Source organism: Rhinolophus ferrumequinum, chromosome 7 (genome assembly GCF_004115265.2).
Source record: "Rhinolophus ferrumequinum isolate MPI-CBG mRhiFer1 chromosome 7, mRhiFer1_v1.p, whole genome shotgun sequence".
NCBI classification, from domain to species: domain Eukaryota; kingdom Metazoa; phylum Chordata; class Mammalia; order Chiroptera; family Rhinolophidae; genus Rhinolophus; species Rhinolophus ferrumequinum.
In genome coordinates this window covers 46909052-46936953 of record NC_046290.1, presented here as the reverse complement: position 1 = coordinate 46936953, position 27902 = coordinate 46909052, and the positions used below count along the sequence as shown (strand labels likewise).

Sequence of the window (27902 nt, the reverse complement as noted above, 5' to 3'; positions counted from 1 at the left end):
TCTCCTTTTTACGTCTTTATCTGTCATCCCATGATTTCACTATGCTCACCTTCTTCACCTTACATAACTTTTACACACATACACCCACAACCAACTTTGCAAGTGTTTTTACCCTTTTCTGAATGAACAGGATTCCAGTTGTGAGTGGGATGGAAAGTGTTGCAGGACTCCAGTAATTATGCAGTCTTGATGAAATGCAGAGTACCTTGGACTATAAAATGAGATGGCACATTAATTCATGCAGCCTGGAAAAGACAGAGCAAAAATGGTGCTTTTTTCCCCCAATACAACAAATCTCTAAAGGGATGAATATCTTCTTTAAGTTCCTTAGTTCGTCGGAAAAGTAGATCCTTTGGGGAAAACTTATTTATAATGCTGGGAGATAGGGTGGTCTTCTCCTAAGGTAAGTTGGATTTCTGTTGGAGCCACAGAGTGACTTCTATTGAAATCTGAGCTTATTACATAGTGCGGCCAAAGTACAAAGGAAGAACTTATCTAGAAAGCTTTGAAACTTAGTTATATTCAATTGAAAAGTCGTAATATTAAATAAGAAAATTATCAAGAGGAACCTATGAATATAGCTATCTCAAAAGATGCGACTAAGGCTTCCCCAGGGTGGCTACACAAAGACCCAGAGTTTGCAAGGCTTGAAAATCAACTGAGCACACATATTTTTAAAGAACTCCGTGGGGATTTTGAACATTTTAATATGTTTTCACATATGGATATTACCATATCCACTGTCAGGGAGAAAAAAGGAATATATTTATAGTTATTGGAGCAAGGATTTAGACTGAAATATCTGTATGGTTTTTATTCAAGGGATATAGGATTCTGAAACAGACTATTTGAGAGAGAGGAAAGATAGGTTTTTCTCTCTAGATGTCTTTAGGAATGGAAAATGCATCTTATAATTTGGGCATTCAGCTTGGAGGTGAAGTGATTGACTAAAATTTTAATAAGCTATATGCTTTCTGTGAAGATTAGTCTCTGAATTTGTTAATATGATTGTGACCAAAATGGCCAAAAACAACAAGAGTCAGAAAAAGAGTGCCCCAAAAGGCTTCTTAAAAAAAAAAAAACACAGCTAAGGTTTCACTTGCTTAAGTAAAAATATAAAGTAGGAAAAAACAAACAAAAAATGGAATCTAGGTGAATTTTTTCCCCTTCCTATCACAACTCCTTTCTTCTGGTAAGTGTTGCAATTCTGGGTGAATTTAGTACTCCTCCTTTATTTTCACTTTTATAAAGGGAGATTGTGTTTGTGTGTGAAATGTGTCTTTTACTATGGTTCTACACAATATTAACTTCTCAAAAAAAAAAAAAATAGACAGGTAAGAGATATTTATTGACACTGACCAGAAACATATACAAGTATTTCTGAAGAACAAGCTGAAAACATTTCCTGGTTTATTTTCTCAAACAGAGACCCATATCACTCTGAAGGGAGGATGTGCCAGTTTTCCTTTGTGGAAAAGTACATGCTGGCAGTAAGCTTTGCTAAGAGAGCAGTTTTTGTCCTTAAAGAACTGCAGGGCAGAGATCCTTCTTGTGAGTGGTAGCTGTTGGTGCTCCCAGGGCTGGCAGAGACTGGGCCAGCTGAAAGAAGCAAGGGCACTACAGGAAGTTTCACTATTTACATCAGAATTGACTTGCTAGGGCTTTGCCTCTGAGCTCTCTAGAAAGATGATGCTGAACGGTGACTTGAAAGACAACCAGCATTAGGACTGAGAAAGTGTGGCTGCAAAGTACGTGGCCCAGGTCTTAAGAGTCTAGATTGTGTCCACAGCAGAGCGGCCAGCTTGTCAGAACAGTGCCCAGACAGGACACGTGGGTTGCATGAGGACTATGACAGATCACTATCAGGAGCAATCCCTTTGATGTTCCAAAGAGAAATTAGCATGTAAAAACTAACCAAGAAAAGGCCTTTCCCATATCCTCCTCTGCCTTTGGGGGCACAGAGGCCACTCTCCTTAATCAGCTTCTGTGATTGTGAAGTTTGCCCATCATGAATGTCATTCTTTCCATCCAAATTGCTTCTTCTAGGTCTTAAAAGGCATTTCAAAAAACAGATGATCCAGTGAAACATGCAATGTGGAATTTTACTCTAGAGTCATAACTCTGAAAATATTTCTGCTTATTCAAATTAATTTCTCCTCCGGAAATCTGAAATTAGGTGTGATAAATTAATGATACAAATAGAGCTGCTTTCAATAATTTAATTATTAGACTCAAGCCCCAAAAAGGAACTTGCATGAAATATTAAATATTACTCCTAAAGCAATTTGGACACAGTCACACACACACACATCAGGAAAGGAAAAAAATTCTCCCCAAAATGCCAGTGTTTTGTTTTGTTTGGAAAAATAACGACAATACAATTAGAGGTAAACAATATTTTCTTCAGCTCCATCTCCAGTTTCCCCATCTTCTCTGGTCAATGTCTGTAGATTTAGCTTTGCTTCTGCTAAAACCGTCTGCAGCTGAGGGCCAAGTGGATCTGAGTCATGGGGACTCGGAAACTCAGTCTCAGAGATGTCCAAATCTGCAACAGACAGACAGCACTGGTCACAAGACAGTCAGCTTGAACCCACAAGGCAGGTGAACTATGACTCAGAGTCAGCCATGGAGAGAATGGTGGTGTCCAGTGAGAAAGGAACAAAATGGATATCCAATGATTTAATCAATATCATTAAGATCTATTTGATTGTGTGTACAAATGTCTCCTGTGGCTAAAAATAACATTTATAAAATATTTGTATGGAAGTGTCAAATAAATAAAGACTTGTCAGCATTTGTAGGCTGTGAAAACACTGCTACTGCTGAGAAAGGGGTGTCCATTTATTTTTAAAACTGGGAAAACTGGGTTCAAGATCTTAGAAATACAGTATATGCTCTAGTTATGTGCAATTAACTATATTTGCATCTGCATAGCACTTTCCCTCAGAATATCTCAAAGTCAAGAATTGACCTCAAGACAAATAATGTATCTGGGATTTTATTTATATGGGCCAGGGGTGGGGAGAAAGGAGTTGAAGGATGGAGACCCTTCAGCCTCACCATTGTGCAAATCTGTTAACACCGCACAAATCACTTAGCAAGAGTAGCCAGGTTCCTAGGGAAAATCGTTCCAATATCAACTATGACTGGGATTATTTTTTTCTGGTTACCTAGCAACAGCAGGGCATAGTCTATTCTCCCTTTTTCTGGTAAAAACCCTCTAACGTGGTTTAAAGAGGAGGTGAACAGGGGTTTTGATTTTAAGAAAAGAAAGGCTCTTAGACCATTTTCTCTGCACTTGTTCCGTGAACCATCCTCCCTGAGGCTTGGCTATATGGCAAAATTACAAACACCCAGCTTCATTTGGAGCAAAAAGCAGTGTGTGCATGGAAATCAGGTGGGGAAGATGTATAGCCCTGAGGCCCCCCTGCAATTTAGTCAGTCATTAACAAGAAGTCATTATAGTCCTTGCCATATTTTATTCAAAGTCTCTATTATTTAGATGGATACACGTAACTACTGGCAGTCTAATGACAAAAACTGCTTGTGACTTTTGTCCTTTTGACAAGGAGGATCTTTTTGGTTGTTAGAGAAAGCAGGAATCAAGGTCTGGCAGGAATGAACAGCAAAATGTCCTCACAATGCTCCGTCTTCGGGGATGTGGCACCCTTTGCTACATCTCCTTTCATCACTCCTTCCAATAGGAGGCAGGACCTATGGCAGAGGGGTAGCTAGGGCCCCAGGAAGTAGAGACAGGTCACCTGGAGGAACTGACCTCTGCCTCTGAAGCTGAGGAGGACCGCTGGGAGAGGTGAAGGAAGGAGGAGGTGAGGAGGTGAGGCTGCACCCCAGAGGTTTAGGCCATTCCTGACTTTGTCCCCCATGGAGCACAATGGAAAAAATCCACTTATGTTGGGGTGACTTGATTCTATTGATCTCGATTCTAAGTCCTGCACCTCAAATACTGGGAACTGTTGAAAACATATCTACTGAAGATGCCTCTAACTCGCACCAGGTATAGAGTGACTTCTCGGGGCACAGAACCTGTCCCAGGTTTTACCTCCGTCATTTAATCAGGTAAATGCGAAAACCCCCGGACAATGATCTCATTATCAGAGCCATATAAATCTGTGTCCTATTTCACCACATTGGGAGACAAAGTATGCTTGTGTGATCACAACATACTTTCACAATTTCTACTCCTTTCCCAGCCATTGAATGAATAAGGCCATTTCATCTCTAAACACAAATATTCCCAGTTAAACTACTGATGTTTAATATTACACAATGTAAAAAACAAACAAACAAACAAAAATACCCCACACTTCAAAACTCCCATCTAGCAGATGCTGACAGATTGGAGAACAGCTCACCTAAGCGACTGCAGTGCTGCCTCCTAGCCCACAGGAGGTCCAGCGAGGGCACAAGAAATACTACATGGAGAACGAACAATCATCCATTAAATGAGGTGGTTAGGAGGTGACTGCTGACACATGTGACTATGCCAGGCACAATGGAAGCCCTTAACCCATGTATGTTTCCTTCCTCTGGGGTGTGAAACTTGTAGCAAAGAATCCCAAATACGGTGAGTCTAGGTAACTGGGAAGTCCCTTTAATGATTTTAAGAGAAGACTTGTTCAAAAGGAGCCAAAGAACAAAATATGTTATCAGAAAGAATTCTTTTATCTGAAGTTAAATTGTAGACCCTAGTTCAGGAAGATGGAAAACCAAGAATAAATTGGTGTGTAGGGGGGTGGTTAGTGTGAGTGTGTGTGTGTGTGTGTGTGTGTGTGTGTGTGTGTGTGTGTATAAGGGGGTATAGAGGTTTAGTCAGAACTTTTTCAAATAAGAATAAAAATACAGAAGAAAAATATCTCTAGGTGAGAGCTTGCTGGACCCAAAAGCGAATGGCCCAAGTTGTAATCCTAGATGTATTAATGGAAGTGGTTGTGGTGTGTGTCACCTGGAGAGGAACTCAATTTCCTTCTCTGTGTTCCTTCTTGGTTGTACCTGAACTGTTTAGGCAAGGTCAGCCAATCTGTCTTTGAAATTAGAAACTGTTCTGTGATTTCTGATTTTATTACTCCATTTCAACCCTGAAAGACCTGCAGCACAGCAATTGTATATTTCTCAAGGTCAACCACCTTTTTCCACACTTTTTACCCTAGAGAGTATGATCATCATATAGAACCCTAAACTCAAAAAACATTTGTTCAAATAAAACCTCACTGATTCAGAAAGCCAAATTCTTGAGAAGTTAACCATCCAATTTGATTTGTGATCAAAACGCCTATAAATTGGTAGACTTTAAAACAGAGTACCCCATTTTTACTAAGCAAATATTAATATAATTGGGTCAACTAAAAACCAAATGCTAGTACAATGAAACAAAACTTCAAACTACAAAGAACCTTTCAATCTAGTGTCTCAACACACCTTTCCTACTTAGTTGACATGAAAGAAATAATTTGATCCTTACCATACCTCTGGAAACTAAACAGAGTGAGCATTATTAACTTTAAAATAAGGACAAGTACGCTGAAATACATCAAAGCCCAAAAGCCTGGCTAAACCAAGTGGAGAGGTGCAGGGTTTTTCCCATTTAACTGAACTTTTATTTAGATCCTAAAGCTTCATCCTTCACAAGAAATTGCCTTGGACTCACGGAGAACTTCTGCACTGATATCCAGAGATAGTTCCCTAAATCTCCTTATTTTTAGCCCTCAGTTGCAACTTGTTGGTTGACATTTACATTTATCATTTTCACACTTTTCTCTTCTCGCCAACTGTTGGAATGTCAAATTATCAGGGGAGAGAATCTTGGGTGTGGGATGACATATAACTACAGAAATAAGCTCCTGAAAAGCTGACACTAGCAGGAAGTAAAATCAGCCTTTCCTTCATTGGCTCACCACCGTTATTACTCTTTTGAGCCAACTGAATAAACTGGTTACTTTCAAGACCAGACTATAAACTCAAGGTGGAAAATGCAACCCCATGCCCTATCACAAACGAATCAAGTGCTTTCTAAACTCAGAAGTGAATGAAATCTTTTAAACCACAAGCTATAGTAAAAATGTAATCCTGGGCAAGTCATTTCCCTCCTCTAGGCTTCAGTTCATGAAGGATTGCAGTGAAATCATCATTCAGGCCTCTTAAACTTCTTGTATTGCGTGAGAATATTTACATCTGTGTTTTGGTTCAGTGATTCACTAAATAATATTCCAGAGATACAACAAATGTATGCCTTTTGCAACTGCTTTATGCTCAAGAAATGCACATTGATTACCTTAAGTTGCATTTAAAGTAATGTTTTTAAGGTAATTTCCAGACATATGTTCCACCCCTCTACCTTCAATATTCCCATCAACACATATGAGTTGAGCCCACACACGGTCCTCAATGATAGGATTTGGAAAGCTACCTCAGGAGTGAAAGATAATGTCCATAGTCCACTTCATCTCCCCTTCTATGAACAGCAAGCTTTAGAGTAACTTGTCATAAAGAACAGGCTTGTGACAAGTCACAATGTGTTGTCTCTTTTAAAAATAATCAATGTGGTCTTTGCCTCTGTTTGCATTTTCTGAAGAGAAAACATTTTAAATCATGATAATTTTTAAAACAGAAATTTTATTTAAATTTAAAAGCACCAGTATAATTTTCTTATGAACTTCAACTCTCCAGGTCTGAATTTAGCTCAGCAACGTGCCCAGTGACCAGGCACCCAGCAGCCCAGTGTTGCCAAAAGCACGTTGAGTCTACTGCTGGGCTCACTGGCGATGCCTGGTTCAGTCCTCTCTGTATCTTATCCCATTCCATTCTCCCCAACAAAACTCACAAAACAGAGGTTTGTGTCTTCTGGGTCTTGGCTGTGTTCTTGTTTACTTTAATGAAGTGTTCTGACTTGTACTTATTACTATACCGCTTGTTCCTAAAATCAAAATTCACACTTTCCTAAAATAACTCTACCTTAAATTTTGTCATTAATGTTTCAAGTCTACAAAATAAGTTGCATTCCCTATTTAATGATTGATTGATTCAAGCTTACACTGTGAAATGTTTAAAAAATTGTTTCCTGATGGCATTATTGGCAATCACTATTTTTTCTCAGGAGCATTCATGCACAGAATTTTCCTTCTAATGGAAAACACTTATTGTGCAGAGCTCGAGGTATCTTCAGAGCAAAGGAAAATTCATCTTTGTCCCTTATTTTGCTCAACTCCGTTTTCCATAGTGAGCCACAAACAGGATGTGAGCTTCTGGCATGAAAACCACTCTGGCCTTGATATCTGAAGCCAACCATCTCTATTAATGTTACGATTCCCTTTCCTATCCCTCAGGTACCATTATTGTACCTGAAATAAAATAACTGAAGTGTACTCTGGGGTGTGTGTATGCACACACGTGTGTGGTATGCATATATAAATTGGTAATGTAAGAAAGCAAACTTATTATTTTTAAGTTGTGACTATTAGAGTTGGACTTGATTTTCTTATCGGTAATTAACATATTTGGAATAATCTATGTTGGTTATATAGGTAACGCTGACAAGAAATACAGCAATTGGAGCAACCGATGCAATGAAAATGAGGTTATATTAACAAAGACACGTTATAGGTCAGTTTTCTCAGTTGACTGGACTTGGATTTGTTCTCACACTCTTCTTTCTCCCCAGAAGGGTGCCATATTAAGGAGTCATGAACTTGACATCAGCAAGCCCCATGGGAGGATAGGGCAAGTACTTCCTCCTTCCTCTCTTCTTTGAGATGCATTTCAAAAACCGTGTTTCTTTTCATTTCAAAAAGAGTATGTTTCTCTAAACAGGATACTAATAGGTATTAATGGTATGAGATACAGTGGTCAAGTAAGTTGATGAAACTCTGGGTAAATCAAGTTTCTTTATTGACAGATTCCTCAGGACTTTAGGAGGCTCACCTGTATGATGAATCTCTAAGAGGGAAAAACAGTATGTGGTATTCCCCAAACTCAGATTTTCTCACAGTGTACTTTGCAGTGTCGTATTCCCTGCAACATACTTTGGGAATAGTGCACTTAAGAATGATAAACATATTATAGACTAACAAAAAGACAATAAGTGAACAAGATGCCACCATAAATCAGGGGTGGGAACCTAAAAATAAATGGGGTTTTCCAAATTCAGAAAGTGTTAAACCTCAATATAATGTCTATAGTGGACCCAGGCAATAATCACAAATGGCTGCTAAAATCACTTGGAGAGAAGCTGACGGGAAACTTTATAATGGATAAGTCAAGCTGATAACATCTAAACCCACAGATCAATCTTAATATCACAAAAAGAGAAACAGACATGGTAAGTCTCCTGATGGGATACTATAGAAAGTATACAACATATACAATATAAGAAATATGTAACAGTGTATGAAAATTTTTCATGTCAAAAAATAGAGCCCATATCTAGTCAAACATCAAACATCTATTCCCAACTACCACTTTACAGGATATACAGGGGCAGAAGAATATGTTATCTTCTGATAACACATTATCAGAATGCAATCAGCAAAATCCAGAATGTAAGAAATTTCTCAGAAAAAAATTTTTCTCGAAAAAAATGTCTTTCAAAGAAATGAACAACCTAGTCTTTCCAACAAATTTTAAGTTTTTTTTGGGGGGGGTAGGGGAACTTTAGATTAAGAGATTTATATAATTTTATTAACCAATGTCACCCCAATAAATTTAATAAAATTTTTTTAAAAAGAGAGACTTAAGAGCTACACAAACCAAATGTAATATATGAAATTATTTGGATCCCAATTCAAACAAACCAAAGGAAAAAACTGAGACAATCAGAGAACTTCAAGTACTGACAGTATGATTTTAAGTAAAAATTGCTAATTTTTTAGGTGTTATAATGATGTTGTGGGGATGTTAAAAAAAAAAAAAAGTCCATATCTTTTAGAGGAAGATACTAAAGTATTTTTGGATAAAATGATAGAACGTCTTGGATTTGCTTTAATATAACCCAACCTGAGAGGAGAGAGAAAAGGGTACGGATAAACTAGAATTGGTCACGTGTTGGTAATTGTTAAAGCTGAGAGTCCATTAAATGATTCTCTCTACTTTAGTATATGTTTGAGATGTTTCATGATATATATATTTTAAAGCCCACAGCCTTCCATGTAATTGGACTATAAAATTATATAAAATTCTGTGTTATTACAACAGCATAGCTCCTATATATCTGACATAAACAGAACACAGTGGCAATAAATTCCTCAGGGTGCCGAGTGTATTCAGATCAATTTTCATGCAAATGAATGACAAGTCATTGGCAAGTGCCCTGTGTGTGGGTATATAGTATCTATCTTGAAAGATATACAATTTGCATGAACCTATTCCATAAAATAGATGAGGTTCATTTGAGTTTATAGCTACCCATAAAAAATGATACAGATTCAGTATGGTTTTTACTCTTGCCTAAAATAATCTAACATCTCCTATGTGAAATATAATTCAGAAAAGATCTCATTTTATGCCCTGGGTGCATTTGTCCATGGCAATGAATTGATAAGGATACTCCTGGATTTGGATTCCCATTCTTAAAACTAAAAAGTAACATTTAAGAAATAGGAAGTAAAAATACTATGTCTAGTCCAACAATATCAAAGGAAATTTCAGTTCATAATAATAGCAGGTGTCAATATATTAATATATTGTCAAAAGGATGAATGAATTAGTGAATACCTAATTCAAGAATTCTATCTAATTAGAGTTGTGGGAATCACCAATTTGAAATTCTTATGTTTAGAAAATATCTTACATTTTTATTTAGTCTAATCCTTGTCTTCTCAGCAGAATTAAACTGAAAATCAAAATAGAATTGCTTTATAGGCTTCTCGCTTTAAGCCAGGGGTGTCCAAACTGCGGCCCGCGGGCCAACTGCAGCCTGCAATCCATTGTTAATTGGCCCGCAACAAATTCCAAAAATACATTTAGTTTACTTAAATAAACCAGGTGAGGCAATACGTACCTCACCTCGAGTGAGTGGCCCGGCTGCTTGTGTATTTTACCGCTTATGGCCCTTGGTAAAAACACATTGAAAAAAGTTTGGACACCCTGCTTTAAGCTAAGAACATTATTTGACCTTGAGTCGAACACTCCATTCAATCCTCACACCAATCCACAATGAAAGGTACTATGGAATATGAGATAGCCTAAACCCAAGATAGAGACAAACCTAACTTGAAAACAGCACAACCCAGGAACACAGGAAGCTGAAGGAAACATCCAAAAACCATAATTAATATCTTTAAAGAGATATTTAAAAGGTATTTCAACTACAAAACAAGATTCCATAAAGTAGGAACTCTTAGAGAACAAGGAAATCTCTTGGATATTAAAATACGCTAGCTGAATTAAAAAACAAAACTAAACAAAAGATGGAATAGTAGGAGGCTAAGGACAAGAAAAATCTCCCAGAAAGTAGAGCAAAAATATGAAGAAATGGAACTAGAAGAAAAATAATTACAAAAATCAGAGGCTCCCAGAGGTACACCTTACAACCAGAAACAGTTCCAGTAAAGTAAAACTGAAGTTTTAAAAGTTTTTAAAGAAAAAGAAAATTTCCCAGAATCAAAGGAAATATGTCTCTAGATTTAAAGAACCTAATGAATAATGAGTACAAATTGTTTTAACAAAAGACCACACTAAGGCATGTTACAAAATTCATCCAAGAAGAGATGAAAAGATAATTCTAAAGGTTTCCAAAAATCAAGAACACATCACAAACAAAGGCTTAGGAATCAGAATGGCATCAGACTTCTCAACAACAACCCTGGGAAGTAGAAAAATCAGATCTTTCAAAATTCTGAAGGAAAATAATTTTTGATCTAGAATTCTAAACTCATGTATATTATAAAAACCAAGTGAAAAAGTAGCAAAAATAAATAAATGAAATGAAAAAGACATCTCAACTAATCTGACAAAAAATTTGCTTTCGTTTTTCTTAGGGAATTTGGAGATATGCTTCACCAAATAAAAAAATATGCCATTACAGAGGAAGAATGGGATTGAGGGCATAGGCTCCAACACAGGAGAGATGTGAAGGGCTGCCCCAGGTGACAGCTATATATTGTGTTTCCCGGAAAATAAGACCTAGTCATACCATCAGCTCTAATGCATCTTTTGGAACAAACTGCTTTATGCAAAAATTAACATAAGACCTGGTCTTATTTTAATATAAGACTGGGTATAATATAATATAATATAATACATGTCTTATATTAATTTTTGCTCTAAAAGACGCATTAGAGCTGATGGTCTGGCTAGGTCTTATTTTCGGGGAAATATGGGAGCAGCTCTGGAAAGCAACAAGGGCATATTGGCACTGGAGGACAGAGGATCCTAAAAGGGAAATTTCCAGGAAGGAAAATGAAGCTGATAGATATTGGATGTGTTGAGTGTGTGGAAAATAATATTCATCAGTTCCTGAGAGAGGTATAGGAGCTTTGGAGGAAAACATAGTGGGAGGTAGGAAAAAAGTAAGCAAATGAAAAAAATCAGGCAGATGCTTCAAGTCTCAGTAGAATAGAACATAATAGTCAATAACAATATTAAGTAGATTCTGTTCATGCAATTGATTTCTCCATCTCGAAAGAGCTGAGCTCTCACAAATGTCCTTTGAATTTCAAAGTGCCCACATATAACCGTAAATATGATTTCTCTGAAAACTACTTCTCAAAGTGCAAAATACAGTGAGCCCATTCAAAAATAATTAGTGTGTCTGTATAATTAAGAGTGGACACTTTTAAAATTCCAAAACCTGCTGTTAGTAAAAAACCTTTACAAACAGGCAATTCACAGATGAAGAAACCTAAAAAGCCAATAAAGACAAAAAAGGTACTAATTCTCACTACTAATTAGGGAAGTATGAATTGAAAGAATGAGTTACCATTCCACACCAAAGATAATGGCAAAAATTTAGAAGCCTAACAATACTAAGTGTTGAGGAGGACTTGGAGAAACTGGAACTCTCACAAATAGATCCTGGAAGTGATATTACACAACTTTAGAGAGAAATCAGTAATACCTGGCAAAACCAGACATTCCTACTATTTCTAGGTGTTATAATCTAAATAAACTCTCATTCATGCACAAGGAGACATGCATAAAATGGTGTTTCCTGAAGATCATTTGTAATAGGAAAAAAATTGGAAATATCCTAATTGCTCATTAGTAGGGTAATGAATATGCTGGTATTTATTCATAGAATAGTATACAGCAGTTTACTGAACTGTTTGTGCTGCATGTATGAATATGCACATTGAGTGAGAAAAACAAGTTGCAAAAGACACAAATTCATACATATACATGAAGAGAGAGAGGGAAGGAAGTTGGAAAGGAAAAGGGGAGGGGTAGGAAAGGGAAGGAGAGGAGTAAGCTATTTAACTATTAAAAATCAAAAATATATTATTTATGGATACATATATATGAAGTGATAGCATAAAAACATACTGTGGAAATAATGTACACCAATTGTAGGATATTAGCTAACTCTAAATAGGAAAAAAAGAAAAAGATAAGGGGGGGGAACTTCATGTCTGTAACATTCTTTTTTAAAAAAAGACGAAATTATTTTTTTTTTAAAAAGGGCAAGCAAATATGGCAAAATATTAATATTTGGTAAATGCATGCCTAATTCATATTTTCTATACTTCTCTGTAAGTTTGAAATTTTTCATAATTAAAACTTTTATATTAAAAATGCATTAAAATGTACAGCAACCAATTGCAATATGTGGTCTTTATTTGGATCTTGAGTCAAAAAAACAAACTGCAAAAATTACTCGCACCACGTAGGTCTCCAGCAACAAGGACAGGGCAGTATGTTCATGGCATTGAATTCCTCTGAAGGATATAGAGACCAGGGACCTCTGAGCACCATGCCAATAAAGCTGACCTGGAAACTGCCTGCTGCATGACCCGACCCACATTGAAAGAGTTATGCCTCTCATTTTGCTGAGAGAAGAAAAATTGAATTCATTTCTCTGCCAGGTGAATAACGCAGGAAATCAGCCTAGGAATTTTAATGCTGCATTTACTTCTTACTGGTTCAGTAGAAGGAAAAGCAGCTGTTCAAATTCTTAAGCATATAAGATCCAGTGTTTTTCTTTATACCAAAGGAAAGCAAGCAATTAGATCAAATACATGCAAGCTAATTAGTCCTACTTACTTCTTAATAATTATGTTATTACCAGACTTTTTAAAAATGACATCCAATTATTTAAAGGTTTACAAATGAGGGTGTTTTTCTTTTGATCAACTACAAAACTATGAGATGTCAAAAAACGTACATGCCTTTTGTGTTCTGAGAAATAGATATTTACAGTTTTCAAAGCAACAAAAAATGCTTTCTTTTTAAAAATGAGAAGCATTATTTTTATAATTCTTATTTGTTTGAAATAACATTTGCCAAGAAACCAAATCAATTGAAATATTTTTTCCAACTGCAGCCTTGAGTTTATGCCACTCAAAAATGATTATAATTTTAAAAGTACAACATAACATATAGAAAATACGTCTTCTTCAGTGCAGATTTTGACACCCTTGGCATTTTTTTTTTCACATTTATGTTTGTTATCAGAGTAAAGATTACTATAGTATTAGATTTCTGAAAATTAAACTTAAAATAAATATTTTTAGAACTTGCACAAGCAGCGGGCAGTTTGTAGAATAGAGGCAAAAGTAGGATTTTAAACTACCAAAAGAGCAATAAAAAATAATATATATATAAATATAACTATATATTATATATATAAATATATATATATTATATATATATAATCACGGAATAAACTGCTCTACTCCTTGGAGCCGTCTCTCCCTATAGGAAATGATTTTAAATTGTCTTATGCATACAAATGTCATATGAAGCTCCTCTAGCTGTTAATATTTGTGCTTTCCGACATGACTAACACTAGAGCCTAAAGAAAGCTTGCTAATTTCCCTTTAATTATCTACCAGGTGACACAAATTCCCAAGCTTGCCCAATATCCTTCTTTTAGACAGACCTCTTTCTTCTATAAACAACTTTTCTCAACAAGGAGCCATGGCATTACCATATAACTTTTCTTTAGTGGAATCAGCCACCAAGAGCAAGGATGGTGTAGAATAGCCTGTTACTCCCTAAGTGACCTCCAGCCCCCACTCCTACATAGCGGAGGGCCATTCAGCAGGCTGCCCTGAGAAAGCCTATTGCCTTCGAGTAGGAAGATACGGACACAGTAACTACAATAAAGACAGGACACCCTGCTCAATGGCTAACCAATACTGACCACAACTAGACAGCACTTCTGAGACCCCCAGAGAGGGCTTCCAGATGTGGTGGCCAGAACAGACGTCACATACAGCATCTGAACTGAGCCTTGAAAGCTGACTAGAATATCAACAGGAAGAGATGGCATTGTGCAGAGGTATTCCAGGTGGAGAGTCCCACTCTTGCAAAGGGCAGAAAATGCTAGGTGCTGTAAGAAACAAAGTTGTCAAGTTTGCCTTAAATGTGAGTTTGTGCACGTGAATAAAGGGTGAGCGGCGTGCTGCACTAACAGGTTGTGAGGGTCTTGAATGGCAGTGTTGGGAGTTCTAACTCTGGGAGGTAAACTTGGCAGCTGCTGGTGATCAGGACTTTCTTTGGTCCCATATCAGTCTACATACCGTGTTTCCCCGAAAATAAGACCAGGTCTCATATTAATTTTTGCTCCAAAAGACACATTAGGGCTTATTATCAGGGCATGTCTTATTTTTTCATGTACAACAACCTGCATTTATTCAAATACAGTCATGTCATCTTCTTCTGGAACGTCATCATAATGTACTAAATGCATCCGTCTGGCTGACGATCTTAACTGGGGTTTATTTTCAGGGTAGGTTTTATTTTCGGGGAAACACGGTACTTGGCTTCACCTGTATATATTGCCACACTGACACAAGCTAGTTCCAGGAGCAGGCTGAGAAGAGAGCTGTATTGCTTCTATTTTTCTTATCTGGAATGAGCCCACATTTAGCCAATCAAGTTTTCATCCTTTTGATGGAAAAAGCACTCGTTTTCTGTCAATTAGTAGAGGTTATGTCAGAATGGAAGCTGGTTTGAGCTTCTGATCCATACATCCTTCAATAAGCACTGATGGCCTAGCGTGTGCCCTGCACTGGGCCAGCCAACAGGGAAACCGAGTTGAACGAGGTCTCGTCTCAGCACCCAGGGAGTTTTCCTCCATACAATCGCTTCAAAAACTATTTCACTTTTTTAAAAAGTTAAATAGGCACCTATTCTAGGAGCAATTCTACTCCTAGCTATTTATCAAAGAGAAATGAAAACATAATTCACAAAAAACCTTGTACAAGAATGTTCATAGAAGCTTCATCCATAATTGCCAAAAACTGGAAATAAGCCAGGTGTCCATCAAAAGAAGAATGGATAAGTAACTGGTAAGGTCATCAATGCAAGATCATTCAGTAATAAAAGGAAACCAATTATGGATTCATGCAACAGTATAAATGCATCTCAAAAGTAATATGCTGAGTGAAAAAAGCTGGGCACAAAAAGATGTATAGTGTCTGATTTCATTCCATTCTAGAATAAGCAAAATTAACCTGTGGTGATGGATAGCAGATGAGCAGTTGCTTCTGGGGATGAGGATTGGTTGGAAAAGGGTGTAAGGGGGCTTTCTAGAATGATGAAACATTCTGTGCCTTGATATTCTTTCCCCGAAATTAATCGAATAATAGAGTTAATACCTGAGCATGCAACTGTATGCAAATTTTCTCTCAATCAATAAACTATATAAAGCATCTTAGAGTCTAAAGGGAAAGAAGTGACAAAATATTGTGGAAAGTAGTAAAAGGTCTACTGGACACCAGGATCACAGGAGAGGCTCCTAACCCAGTCTGAGAGGGTTTGGATAGAGTGGAAGTAAGCGACCCTGGAGCTAATCTTGAAAGATGAATAAGAGTTAATGAGATGAGATTGGGAATAAAGGATGGAGGAGAGGATATTCCCAACAGGGGAAATAGATGTACAAAAGATGGCGGGGAGGGCTGGCCTTTTGCATAACAGAGAACTTCATATGCCTGGACTAGAGGGTAAGAAAGGATGTAGTAGTATCCTATATGGATGTAGAGATGAGGCAGGCCCAAGCACATAACCTCCCGTACTGCATCAGGGACGACTGCCTTCAGCACATGGCACATTTGAAAAAGCCTAAGAAAGCTGACCCACACAAGCCTTAAGAGGACTGGCCATGAACCCTTATCCACAGGCCAAAATGTTCGCCTAAGGTGGCTAAACAAAGCTCTATCTTAAATCCATCAGGTTGAATTTGGTTTTCAAAAGACAACCCGTGTGATAAACCGTGTTGGGATGTGTCATTTGGATTTCAACTATTCACAAGGGAGGAAAAAAAATGTATTTGAAGGGTGTGCCACAGGCAATGAAATTATTTCAACATCCATTTACATCAGTGTTTTTTCCAGTGTACTTCAAGAAATACCTTGCGAGATGTTGGGCTGGAGGAGAGGATGCTGGGGTTAAACAGGTGTGGGAAGTGCCACTTTCGGAGAGTCATAGTACCCATGAACACAATGCAAGTTCTGAAAAAGTTGTGTAGTCTCCAAACCAGCATCTCCCAATATTATCTGATGATGGGACTTTTAACCATCTCAAACTTAATAACAGCCAGAATTGCGGAACATTTTTTGAGAAGTGCCTTCTTAGATAATACCCAAATGAGACACGAGTCTTTCAGGTCACTAGAGCAACCATTTGGGAAACAGTCCAGTGGCTCAAGTGACTCAGTGATTTATCCTTTTTCTTAACACAAGGTGTAATACTAACAGTGATAATAACTATGTCTATTGAGTACTTCCAAAGTTCTACATATTTTATGTTTTGTCTTATGTAATTCTAATTCTCCTACCACCTACAAAGTAGACATTATCAGAAGTCCAATTCTATAGATAAGGAAACAGGTAAATGGAGTTAAGTATAAACACTTGCTTAAAATTTCACAGGTAGAGCTGGAATATGAACCCAGACATAATTCTGTTTTAACCACTATGCCAGTCAGCCATCTCCATTGTTCAATACCAATCTAGTTCATTCTTCATGCATTCATTTGTTCATCTGTTCATTTATTCATTCATTCAAATCCCTCACTTAAAACTGAAGTACTGATAATTTCATGTATAGTTCATTACATTGGGAAAGTATGTTTTTAGTTTATTTTTGCTGAAACCTGGTTTAGGAAGTGGGAGAAGGTAGTTTCTTTACCTTCTCACTTTGAATGACAAGAAAAATATCACATCACCTACTTTCCTCCCAGGAACATGTCTGGTCTTTGTGATTCTGGTCAAAAATGATATTTGCCAAGCAGTTTTCAACACAAGTGGATTTTCTGGATCAGTCTTGATTCAGTTATTTAATCAAGCCCTTTATGAAACATACTTTCTGGAATTTTCCTGAACCATACATTCTCAAAGTTAGCCATTGGTCTCTCTAAAAACATGAAAATAATCATCTCCAAAAAAGCTGAAAATCGTCATCAATAACCATCACCAGCAGTGCTATAAATGGGTAGAAGTACTATATATTTATAGAAGTACCATAAAATTATAGAAGTACTATAAGTTTGTTTGAGAAAAATAAATGTTTTACCTTTAAGCCCACTTTGGTTTATAAAAATGTAATTGTGTCCCTATGTGGGTGGGTGGGTATGTCTACTTGTGTGTGCATCTGAAGATCTTAAATGCTGCAGTAGGCAAAAGATTAAATCTGACAAACATACAAGCATATGTGCCATATCTATATATCAATGTATCTATGGCAGATCATTTTCAACAAAGGAGCCAAAAACATTCAACGGAGAAAAGAAATCCCCTTCAATAAATGGTGCTGGGAAAATTAGAAAGCCATGTGCGAAAGAATGAAACTAGACTGTTCTCTGTCACCATACACCAAAATTAACTCAAAATGGATCAAAGATGGAAATATAAGACCTGAAACAATAAATTGCATAGAAGCAAGCATAGGTACTAAACTTATGGACGTTGGGTTCAAAGGGAATTCTATGAATTTGACCTCAAGGCAAGGGAAGTAAAAGCTAAAATAAATGAATGAGTCTATATCAAACAAAAAAGCTTCTGCACAGCAAAAGAAACCATCGACAAAATAAAGAGGCAACCAACTGAATGGGAGAAGATATTTGCAAACAATACCTTTGATAAGGGGTTAATATCCAAAATACATAAAGAGCTCATACAATTCAACAACAAAAGCCAAACAGTCCAATTAAAAAATGGTCAGAAGACCTGAACAGACACTTCTCCCAAGAAGACAAACAAATGGCCAACAGATATATGAAAAAATGTTCAACTTCACTAGCTATAAGGAAAATGCAAATCGAAACCACAATTAAATACTACCTCACACATGTTAGAATGGCTCTTATTAACAAGACAAGTAATAACAAGTGTTAGAAAGGTTGTAGAGAAAAAAGAACTCTTTATAATGGTGGTGGGAATGTAAATTGCTCCAGACACTATGGAAAACAGTATGGAGGTTCCTCAAAAAACTAAGCATAAAATTATCATATGACCCATCAATCCCTCTTCTGGGTATCTACCCTAAAAATCTGAAAACATTTATCCATAAAGATATATATACCCCTATGTTCATTACAGTATTATATATGGTGGCCAAGACATGGAAACAACCAAAGTGTCCTTCAATAGATGACTGGATAAAGAAGATGCAGTATATATATATATATATATATATATATATATATATATATATATATACACAATGGAATATTACTCAGATAAAAATACTGCCATTTGCAAAAACAAAGATGGATTTTGAGGTTATCATGCTAAGTGAAAGAAGTCAGACAGAAAAAGTCAAGAACCATACGATTTCATTCATATATGGGATATAAAATTGAAAGCAACGAACAAACAAAAACTCATAGACACAGATAACAGTTTAGTAGTTCCCACAGGGTAAGGGGGGAAGGAAGGTGGCAGAAGAGGGAAAGGGGTCAAATATATGGTGAGGGAAGAAGAACTGTCTCTGGGTGGTGAACACACAATGCAATATACAGATGATGTATTACACAACTGTAGATTTGAAACCTATATAATTTTACTAACCTATGTCACCCCAATAAACTTAATAGAAATTATTTTAAAATTATATCAATGTCTCTTACAAACAGAAAAGAGTTTAATTTGCTGGTGGCAGCATTTGTAAAAATGCTTCCATATCCTTACCAGGAGCAATGATAACTTCTTCAAGTAGGATAATTTTAATGTGATTTTCCTCAGTACTTCCTTTGCTTTCAGCCCTACACAGTTCAGATTCAGGCTTTCTCCTCTATGTTCATTAAAGTTTTTAGAGCAGAAGTTGTTCATAAAAGATGAATTTAGTATCTGATCTTTCACAATGCTTTAACCTCAGGCTGCTTGTTCAGCATAAAATAATTTAAATACATTTTTTTTTAATCTATGTAGGTAGTTGAGTCAAGTACCTTAAAAGAAAACTGAACACATGCCCCTCCCTTACCCTCCCCGCAGTATTACTGCATTCTCCTTTCTAGGGGGATGTGATTCCAGTCCACGGTCCCTAGGGAGACATCAGTGTGCAGCTGCACTTTCTCACACTGGAGCCTGAATGCAAAATATGGCCTCATTACTACATGCCGACTAACAGACCATCACATTTTGGCCAAAATGTTCATTGTGCTTATCCCTCCAAGCTATGTGCCAATGAAAAGTAGTTTACATATGCAAAACTTTGTGAGTGTATTTTAGAGCTCATGTTGAACAGAAGCATCAAGCATCTAAAAATACAGGATGAGCTCTACTTGCATATAATCTGTCATGCCAGTCTGGTTAAATTAACAAGTAATCAAAAATAGTACAACTTTTAGTAGGAATAAATTCATCAAGAGTCAGAAGTTTAACCTACTCATTGGAAGTAGCACAGCTTTGAAAACCTTTAGTTTTTTAAAAGAGGGTTCAATTGTATTCAGATGGAGTATACATTAAGCTTCTATATTCTTGTTATAAGAACATCCCCCAAACAGAACCATATGGAAGCAAGTAAAGACAACACAATATACATACATTTAGACTTATATAATTTTAAGAATATGTAATAGCTCCATATTTACTATGCTAAAATAAGAAAAAAGAAATCCAGCACAGCTAAACAGTTAACTGCAAGGGTGCATTTGAAGTGACAAGAATACAAGCCTAAGATCCTAAACAGGCAGATCCCAGAAGCTTTTGGCAAAACCAAGTATGTGAAGTCTCCTCGATTTCTAATATCACCCCATCCCATCTTCTGCCATCTGCCTCTAGCAAATGTCAGTGTATTCCCTAGATGGAAACATGCTTCCTTTCTGAATCATTCCTACAAAGACTTCCAAAAATATGGCCTACTGCAGTTGAGCATGACTGCCCCGAATTGGGGGGGGGGGGGCGCAGAAACAAAACCATAGGCTTCTTTCAGTCATCCAGAAGGATCAAGAATTCCCTCGTCTGAATGACCAGTGGCTACACTGAATGAGGCGAACATTTATAGACTCCTATACTGACAGCCGGTAAAGGGCCAAGCTAAGCTGTCTTTGAGACATGAGAACTTCAAACCTCAATCTACAAGAAAATACTGAGGCTTCCAGGGACATGTTAGAAAACAGACTGTTAAAATCACCTTCTCATTCTGGGTATCACATGAAGAGGGCTTTGAGCATGCAGTTCCTGTTTTTTGTTGCTGGTGGATTTATGAGACTCAGAGTGTAATGCCCTTATTGCAGTGTTACAACATTCTGTATGATTAATTGATTGCAAATCACTGCACAGGGTGCCAAGATCACTGGTAGGAAGTAGGTCGTTAAATAAAATTAACTGTGCCAATGTTTTGCTTGTAAATGTTTCTTCCAAAGCCTTACAGCACCATTCTTTCCAAAATGGCCTCAATTCACCGGAGAAGCAGAGTCTCCTATATTTCTGGTGGATGATCCAAATATCCTATATTTAACCAAACATTCAGCAAGTTATGTTATAGGAAGAAAAAGCTGTGGTGTTGAAATTTGCACAAAAGAGAGCTGTGGAAAAGCGTCACCATGAGAATAATTTTGCATAGCCTTATTGTAAAATGGCTCAGTAAAAGGCTCGGAGTCCTATCCTGCATAACTGGAACCTTTGTAAGACAGCGTTTTTCATCAGGTAAAATTTCAAACTAAGCATTAACCTATCAAATTAAATTGAATTAATATCTAATCCAGAAAGAGAATGGATATCCTGGCCCCTTATCCAAGGTAACTCAACAGTGATTTATCAGGGCAAATTAACATCTCCACAAATCACAACTCGGGCCCAGCCTTATTCTTTATCTGGCTAGAAGTCTGAGTAGAAGAACCACAGAACAAGACTTCTCCCCTGTAGCCAGCTGCGTCTGGGACTTGACCAGCTGAGAACACACAGGTGCCTCTCAGTCTGTATAGAGTAAAGCAAAGGGATATATTTCTTAAGATGCCACCACACTTAATTTTAAGATTGCTTTAATAAGTATGTGATCTTTCAGGCAATATTTTAAGGCCGACAAGTAGAAGGTCCTGCCCGGGAAATCAGTTCACATTCTAGAGTGTATTTAACTAAACAAGTAATACTGATTGTTTTGCCTGGGGAGATGACACTGGATTAAGTAGGAGTTAGCAGAGGAAAAAGTGTTTAAGAAAGTGTCTCATTGATGTTGAGCTAGCTGCCCATGTTTAACTTACTGGGGTTCGAGCAACATTATGGTTAAAAAAGAAATACTTCAATGGACAGATCGGTTGACTAATAGTTATTGATATAACAATTAAATGCTAAATTGTTTATGTGCTGTCTTCCTAAAATGAAAGCAACTGATTCATTTCTACTTGTTTAGAATAAATTAAAGCATTTTATGGAGAACATATTTTAACTTAAGTTTTTATTTGCTACACATGGCCATATGGGCCTATATGTACAATGTTCTAAATGGAAAAAATAGTTCATATAAAAAGATGAGTTGTACAAAGAGTACCCATACCAAACTGACAAATAGGATTGTACAGCAGCAAACAAACTTATTTCAACATTAATGAGGAAGGAAAGTTGGTAAGTTTTAAAGTCCGCTACCTAGAATCCAGTCAGATATTAAAGGCAGTTAGTTACCCTGACATTTCAATAACGCTACCTAACATACACCCACCTTACAGAAGTTTTGTAAACCCACTCAATCCAGTTAGCTAGCCTGAGGCACTCATCTTGCTTGCCTGTATTAACCACCATCATATTCCACAGTTCTGCTATCTTTTCTCAACCTCTTTCAGTGCCTCAGTAGTCAAGCTGTGTGGCTGAAGATCACCGTTGCTTTCATTTCTTCTACAGAGCTCAAACCTTGACCCTTCATTCATGTTGTAAATATTTATCGAATGTTTATACATGCCAAGTACTGTGCTTGGTGCTTTTCATAGCAATTAAAGAATACACACGTAGTTCCCTATCCTCATGAAGTTTATTCTAATAGTGGGGCAGACAAATATTATGCAAATTATTACACATGTAATTAATTCCAATTATGATAAGTGCTAATAAGAGGTACTCACTCCTGGTGATTCTGAACCTTGTTTTTTTTATCATTTTATCCAGGACTAACAAGGACAGAATGATTCAGGACAACCAAACTCAAAAAAAGATTAAGGTCATAAACCAGAACACAAGTTTAAAATGTAAAGTGAGAAATGGTTTAAATGAAATACTCCAGTTGGCTGTTTTCAACATTTTCTTCCTAATAGAAAAGACTACTCAGAGAACCCAAGTACAATTAGAAGTTGTCCTGGGGAGATATTGATAGAATGCAACCAATGAGGGTTGGATGTTCTGCAGATATCGCCACTCTACACGCCAAACTGAGATATTCAATCTTGTTGCCTGAAAATTTCTTACATTTGGTTCTGAAAACATGGTTGACTCACGTAACTTCTTCCTCTATAGAAAGGAACAAATGGGAAAAAAATGACGTGCTTTCACTACTTCCTCCCCAGGACAGTTCTGATGATACTAACAAACACCTCCTCTCAGACCAATACAGAAAGGTAATATTCAAATATATTTCCATTCTGAGTGAAATATTCCCCAATTTACAGTTGTTGTTGTTGTTTTAAATTTTATTTTAAACCCTTGATTTCCTGCTGACATTTAGGAGACACTCCTATTTTTATCAGCAAGCAATGCCTGAGTCACAATTAAAATGAATTCTTTCCAGAAGGTAGGAAGGAAAGAAGCTGATGTTCATTGGTTTCCAGGACATACTAGGTATTTTTTTTTTTAAGTTCTTTTAACACTTTCTTCCCTTTTGTATAGATAGGGAATTAAGCCTTAGGAACCACGTAGCCATCAGAGCCTGAGTTAGCATCCGAACAGCATCGGAACTGAGTTTCTCTAACATCAAGTCCAGCACACAGCATGCCAGGGTAGCAGTGCAGAGATAGGAGCTGGCTGCTTCAGAATCACTTAAGCAGCACGGTGGATACTGAAATTTGCAAGCCTCAGCCAAGCCTTCCCAAATCAGTCTCTGAACAACAGAAAGTCATACTCTCCTTGCATTGCAGCCCTGATGCAAAGCCAGCTACCATACCTTTGGTTCTGGTAATCAGTCCCACCCCTGGGAAGAAGTCTCTCCAAGTTTTAAGCCACTGACCTTCAACTCCAGCCAGTACATTCAACTCCATTTTTCTAAATTCATCTTTTCACAGAGACTGAATAAAAAGTGAGAGAAAAGTTGCCTTATTTAAGAAACAGAGACAGTAACCACGCACTCACAAGACTGTTGTAAAGAGTAAATGAGACCATGAATTCAAATGTGTTTTTGAATGGCATAAAGTACCACATAATGATACATTATTAATTCACCAAGAGGTGAATTAATAGGGATGACATTTCCACACAAGGAGGAGTATCCTCCTCAGTTTACGTGGAGAAAAAAAAGTTAGACCACCTGTTTTGATCAGTTAAGTTTTACTGGAACACAGTTAATCTCACTCTTTATCTGCTGTTTATGGTTGCTTTCTAGGTACAATGGCAGAGTTGCCTATATGTGACAAAGAGCAGATGGCCCAAAAAGACTAAAATATTCACTATGTGGTTCTTTAAGTAAAAGTTTGCCACCCACTGAACCACGTGGTCAGATTCTTCTTAAGCAAACATGAAAAAACAGTCTTCAGCTGAACCTGTGATATTTTAAGCCCTAAAAATGGAATCTGCATGGTTGGATGGACATAGGGGTGAGGAAGGAAACAGTCTTAGGTTCTGACTTGTGGATTGGGTGATGCTTCTTTTGCCAGTTTTAGATCATTATCCCATGAGTCACTGAGACTCATAGGTGCATGCCTTATCCTTCAGGTAGGTTTAGTGCATACATGGTTACAAACTTCCCTTTCAAACCCAACCCTTAATCACTTCAAGAATGAAACCTTAGTGTACTAGAGAGGTCAAATATGTGGCTCATAGATTACACATATGTGTGTATATATACAAATTATACATACATATATATACACATATATACATATGCATTATATGTATGTATATACATATATATACATATATATACATATGCATTATATATATATGTATATATATATAGGTTTTGTTTGTTTGTTTGTTTGTTTGTTTGTTTGTTTTAAGCTAAGGATGACCTTAGGCTAGGCTTAATCTCTGGAGTCTTTTGTACTAAGTAGACTCCCACTTCAGCTGCTTCTTCAAATCAAAGTGGAACCCAGGGTGGGGATGAACAGGCAGCCACACGGCTGGCTGGCTGGCTGGCTGGCTGGCTGCCTCAAAGTCCCCCGACCTGCTGGCTTTGCTCTCCTGCCACACACTGGGCTCGGTGCGCTAAGGCGGGATGGCTCTGGCCCAGTTGGCTCACACACTGAATCTGCCCCCAGAGAACTATGCAATCAGGAAGTTGGCAGTCAGCACCCGTGCCTCACCAGGCTCTCCAAGCAAATGGCATGTTTCCCTTCCCTGGTAAAAATCTGCAGAAGGCAAAAGTCAATCATCTACAGTAGTCGGCGAGAAAGATTAAAATTAAACCTTTGAGTGCAATTCTTTATACTCTTGTCAAGACATAGATTACTGAGAACAAGCAATATTACGGTTTCCTTCAAAATGTTCCCCAAAGTGATAGTCAAGATTCTAGATGATAAAGAGCTGCCCAAAGATTTCCCAATTTTGACTTCTACAAATTGCCTCAGGTATATCTGGATAATAATTCCATAGCACAACAAATGTTCCCAACCCTTCAGCTTTGGTTTCATTTAAGCAATTCAATAATAAGGCATGTAATATTCTTCCCAATCATAAAGAGAGCTCAAAATTCCCAAAGCTCCTAATTAAGGCCTAGGTTTGGAAATATGGCCTAATGAATCTATAGACTCAATACTGTCTGTCCTAATTTCTATGTGTTGACATGGGCTTGATAACAGAAACTACACCTATAAACACATGAGGTTGGACAATTACGTTTGTGAACTCATCCTAGAAAGAGTGATATTCATTGCTGAGAATATCACTACAGTCTCCTTTGAAGTACTCCCCTTGGAAAGCTATGCACCGATGCCAACACCTAGTCCACACTTCAAAGCAGTATTGGAACTCTATTTCTGGAATGGCCATCAGAATTGTCATCCTATTATCCTTGATGTCCTGAATGTCATCAAAATGTCTTCCTTTCAATACTTCCTTTATCTTCGGATAAAGAAAGAAGTCACTGAGGGCCAGATCAGGTGAGTAGGGAGGGTGTTCCGATACAGTTATTTGCTTACTGGCTAAAAACTCCCTCACAGACAGTGCCGTGTGAGCTAGTGCATTGTCATGATGCAAGAGCCAAGAATTGTTGGGGAAAAGTTCAGGTCATCTAAGTTTTTCACACAGCCTTTTCAGCACTTCCAAATAGTAAACTTGGTTAACTGTTTGTCCAGTTGGTACAAATTCATAATGAATAATCCCTCTGATATCAAAAAGGGTTAGCAACATCATTGCAAGAAGTTCACAAACTTAATTGTCAGATCTTGTATACAGATATTTATCACAATTTTACTATTATGCAATTTTTTTTAACAAAGTTCAATTCACTTCCCTAACCAAGTAAAAAGAGCTCACAATGTAGGTAAACTATAGTTTAACTTTGGTACATTTACAAAAAATTAAAGCCTTCATGACACCTAAAAATACTATAATGAGAAAAATAATCATTTTATAACCTGTGCTAAGGGCTGATTCATATTGAAATTCATATTGAAATCTAACCCCCATTACCTCAAAATGTATTTAGAAGTAGAGCCTTCAAAGAGCTAATTAAATGAGGTCATTAGGATGGGCCCTAATCTAATATGACTAGTATTCTTAGAAGATGAAATTAGGACATAGACATGCATGAGGAAAGATCTTGTGAAGACACCGGAAAAAGACAACCCTCTACAAGCCAAGGAAAGAAGCTCTCAGAAAACCCAACCCTGCCAATACCTCAGTCTTGGACTTCCAGCTTCCAGACCTGTAAGGAAATAAATTTCTGTTGTTTAAGATACCCAGTCTATGGTACATTATTACGGCAGCCCTAGTAACTAATACATCCCCCTTTTCAAATACTCCTTTGTTGTTGAAGTCTATGGTATCTAATGCCAGTTGCAGTTTTATGGGAAATTGCCTGAAGGACTTTGGCAAAGCTTCTTTCCAAACAGATTACACAAATAAGGTGCCCATTTCTGAATTGTGGAATATTTGTGAAACATTAGAAATTATCGTATACTCACTTCTCAAAGACTCACTTAAACATTAACTACAGCACTGATTTTTCTTTGGAAATTTTCTATTTTCTTTCCATATGTACAAAAAAAAAAATGTTGAAAATTTAACACAGCTACTTGTATTTAAAAAAAAAAAAAATCATTGCCAAGAGGAAATATTCTGAATACAATGTTTTGAATTTTGAAAATATTTTGATGGGCACCAAAGTCTAATATGTAGTAAAGGGAAACAGTCTTTTGGAATTCAGACATAATAAAGTTATTATCGTTCCCCAATATCTACATGACTAAGTCATAAGATTTGGCTCTTGATTTAAGTTTTAGCTTATGCATGGCAAAACCATTACGTTTTAGCTACATTAAAGAGAAACTTTTTAAGTAAACCTGCAAATATTGACATACAGATAAAAATATAACTGAAAAGGGAGACTAAGATTTCAGCTTAATTTTCATACCATAAAGTGTTTTCTCTGTTGATTAATGAAGAAAGCAAGTATTATAAACTAATAGATGCTTTGAATAAACAGTTCCAGAATTCTAAAACTAGGAGAAAAAAGGAGTCACAGGAATAAAGTGTTTTTTGCCTTTAAGAAGAGTAATGCAGTTGAGCATTTCATGGAGCCAATTACATAGCAATTGTCCTACAGGGACTATATTGTTTAAAGAAATTCAAATTTTCTGTACTCTTGGCTAGTGTCCCTCAGAGGAGTGCAGATTAAGTTCTTAAAACAACCAACCCTTCCACTATAAATAAAATCAAATACCAATTTGGATTTAATGTTCAACCATCCAAGAATTCTGTTCATGAAACCGCTTCTAAAACTGGAGAATAAAGTTCTTTAAAGTGCTACCTTAAAAAATATTTACAAATAGCATGGGGCTACCATTAGGCAACAGTAGAGAAACAAACTATTCTTAAGAAAAAGGATCTTCTGGGAAAAAAGTGAAGCTAAAGGGTAGTTATGATATCTGATGAAGCCCAGGACCCATGTAAGCATTGCCTACCTCAATCCAAAAGATTTCGAAACATTTTCCA

General features: G+C 37.0%; 1 protein-coding gene across 6 annotated transcripts in view; it reads right to left on the bottom strand.

Moving 5' to 3' along the window:
- Positions 1-2206: 2206 nt before the first annotated feature.
- The window catches only part of ARHGEF28 (Rho guanine nucleotide exchange factor 28), a 284986-nt gene continuing 259290 nt past the window's right edge, over positions 2207-27902 (bottom strand). For 5 of the 6 annotated variants that reach the window (XM_033110869.1, XM_033110870.1, XM_033110872.1 and 2 more), the window contains one exon: positions 2207-2545. In XM_033110869.1, coding sequence (XP_032966760.1) covers positions 2382-2545 — 164 coding nt within the window. In that variant the 3' untranslated portion in view covers positions 2207-2381. Of the gene's footprint in view, positions 2546-26585; positions 26614-27902 lie in introns of all 6 variants that reach the window. The other variant, XM_033110871.1, reaches the window with a different exon arrangement.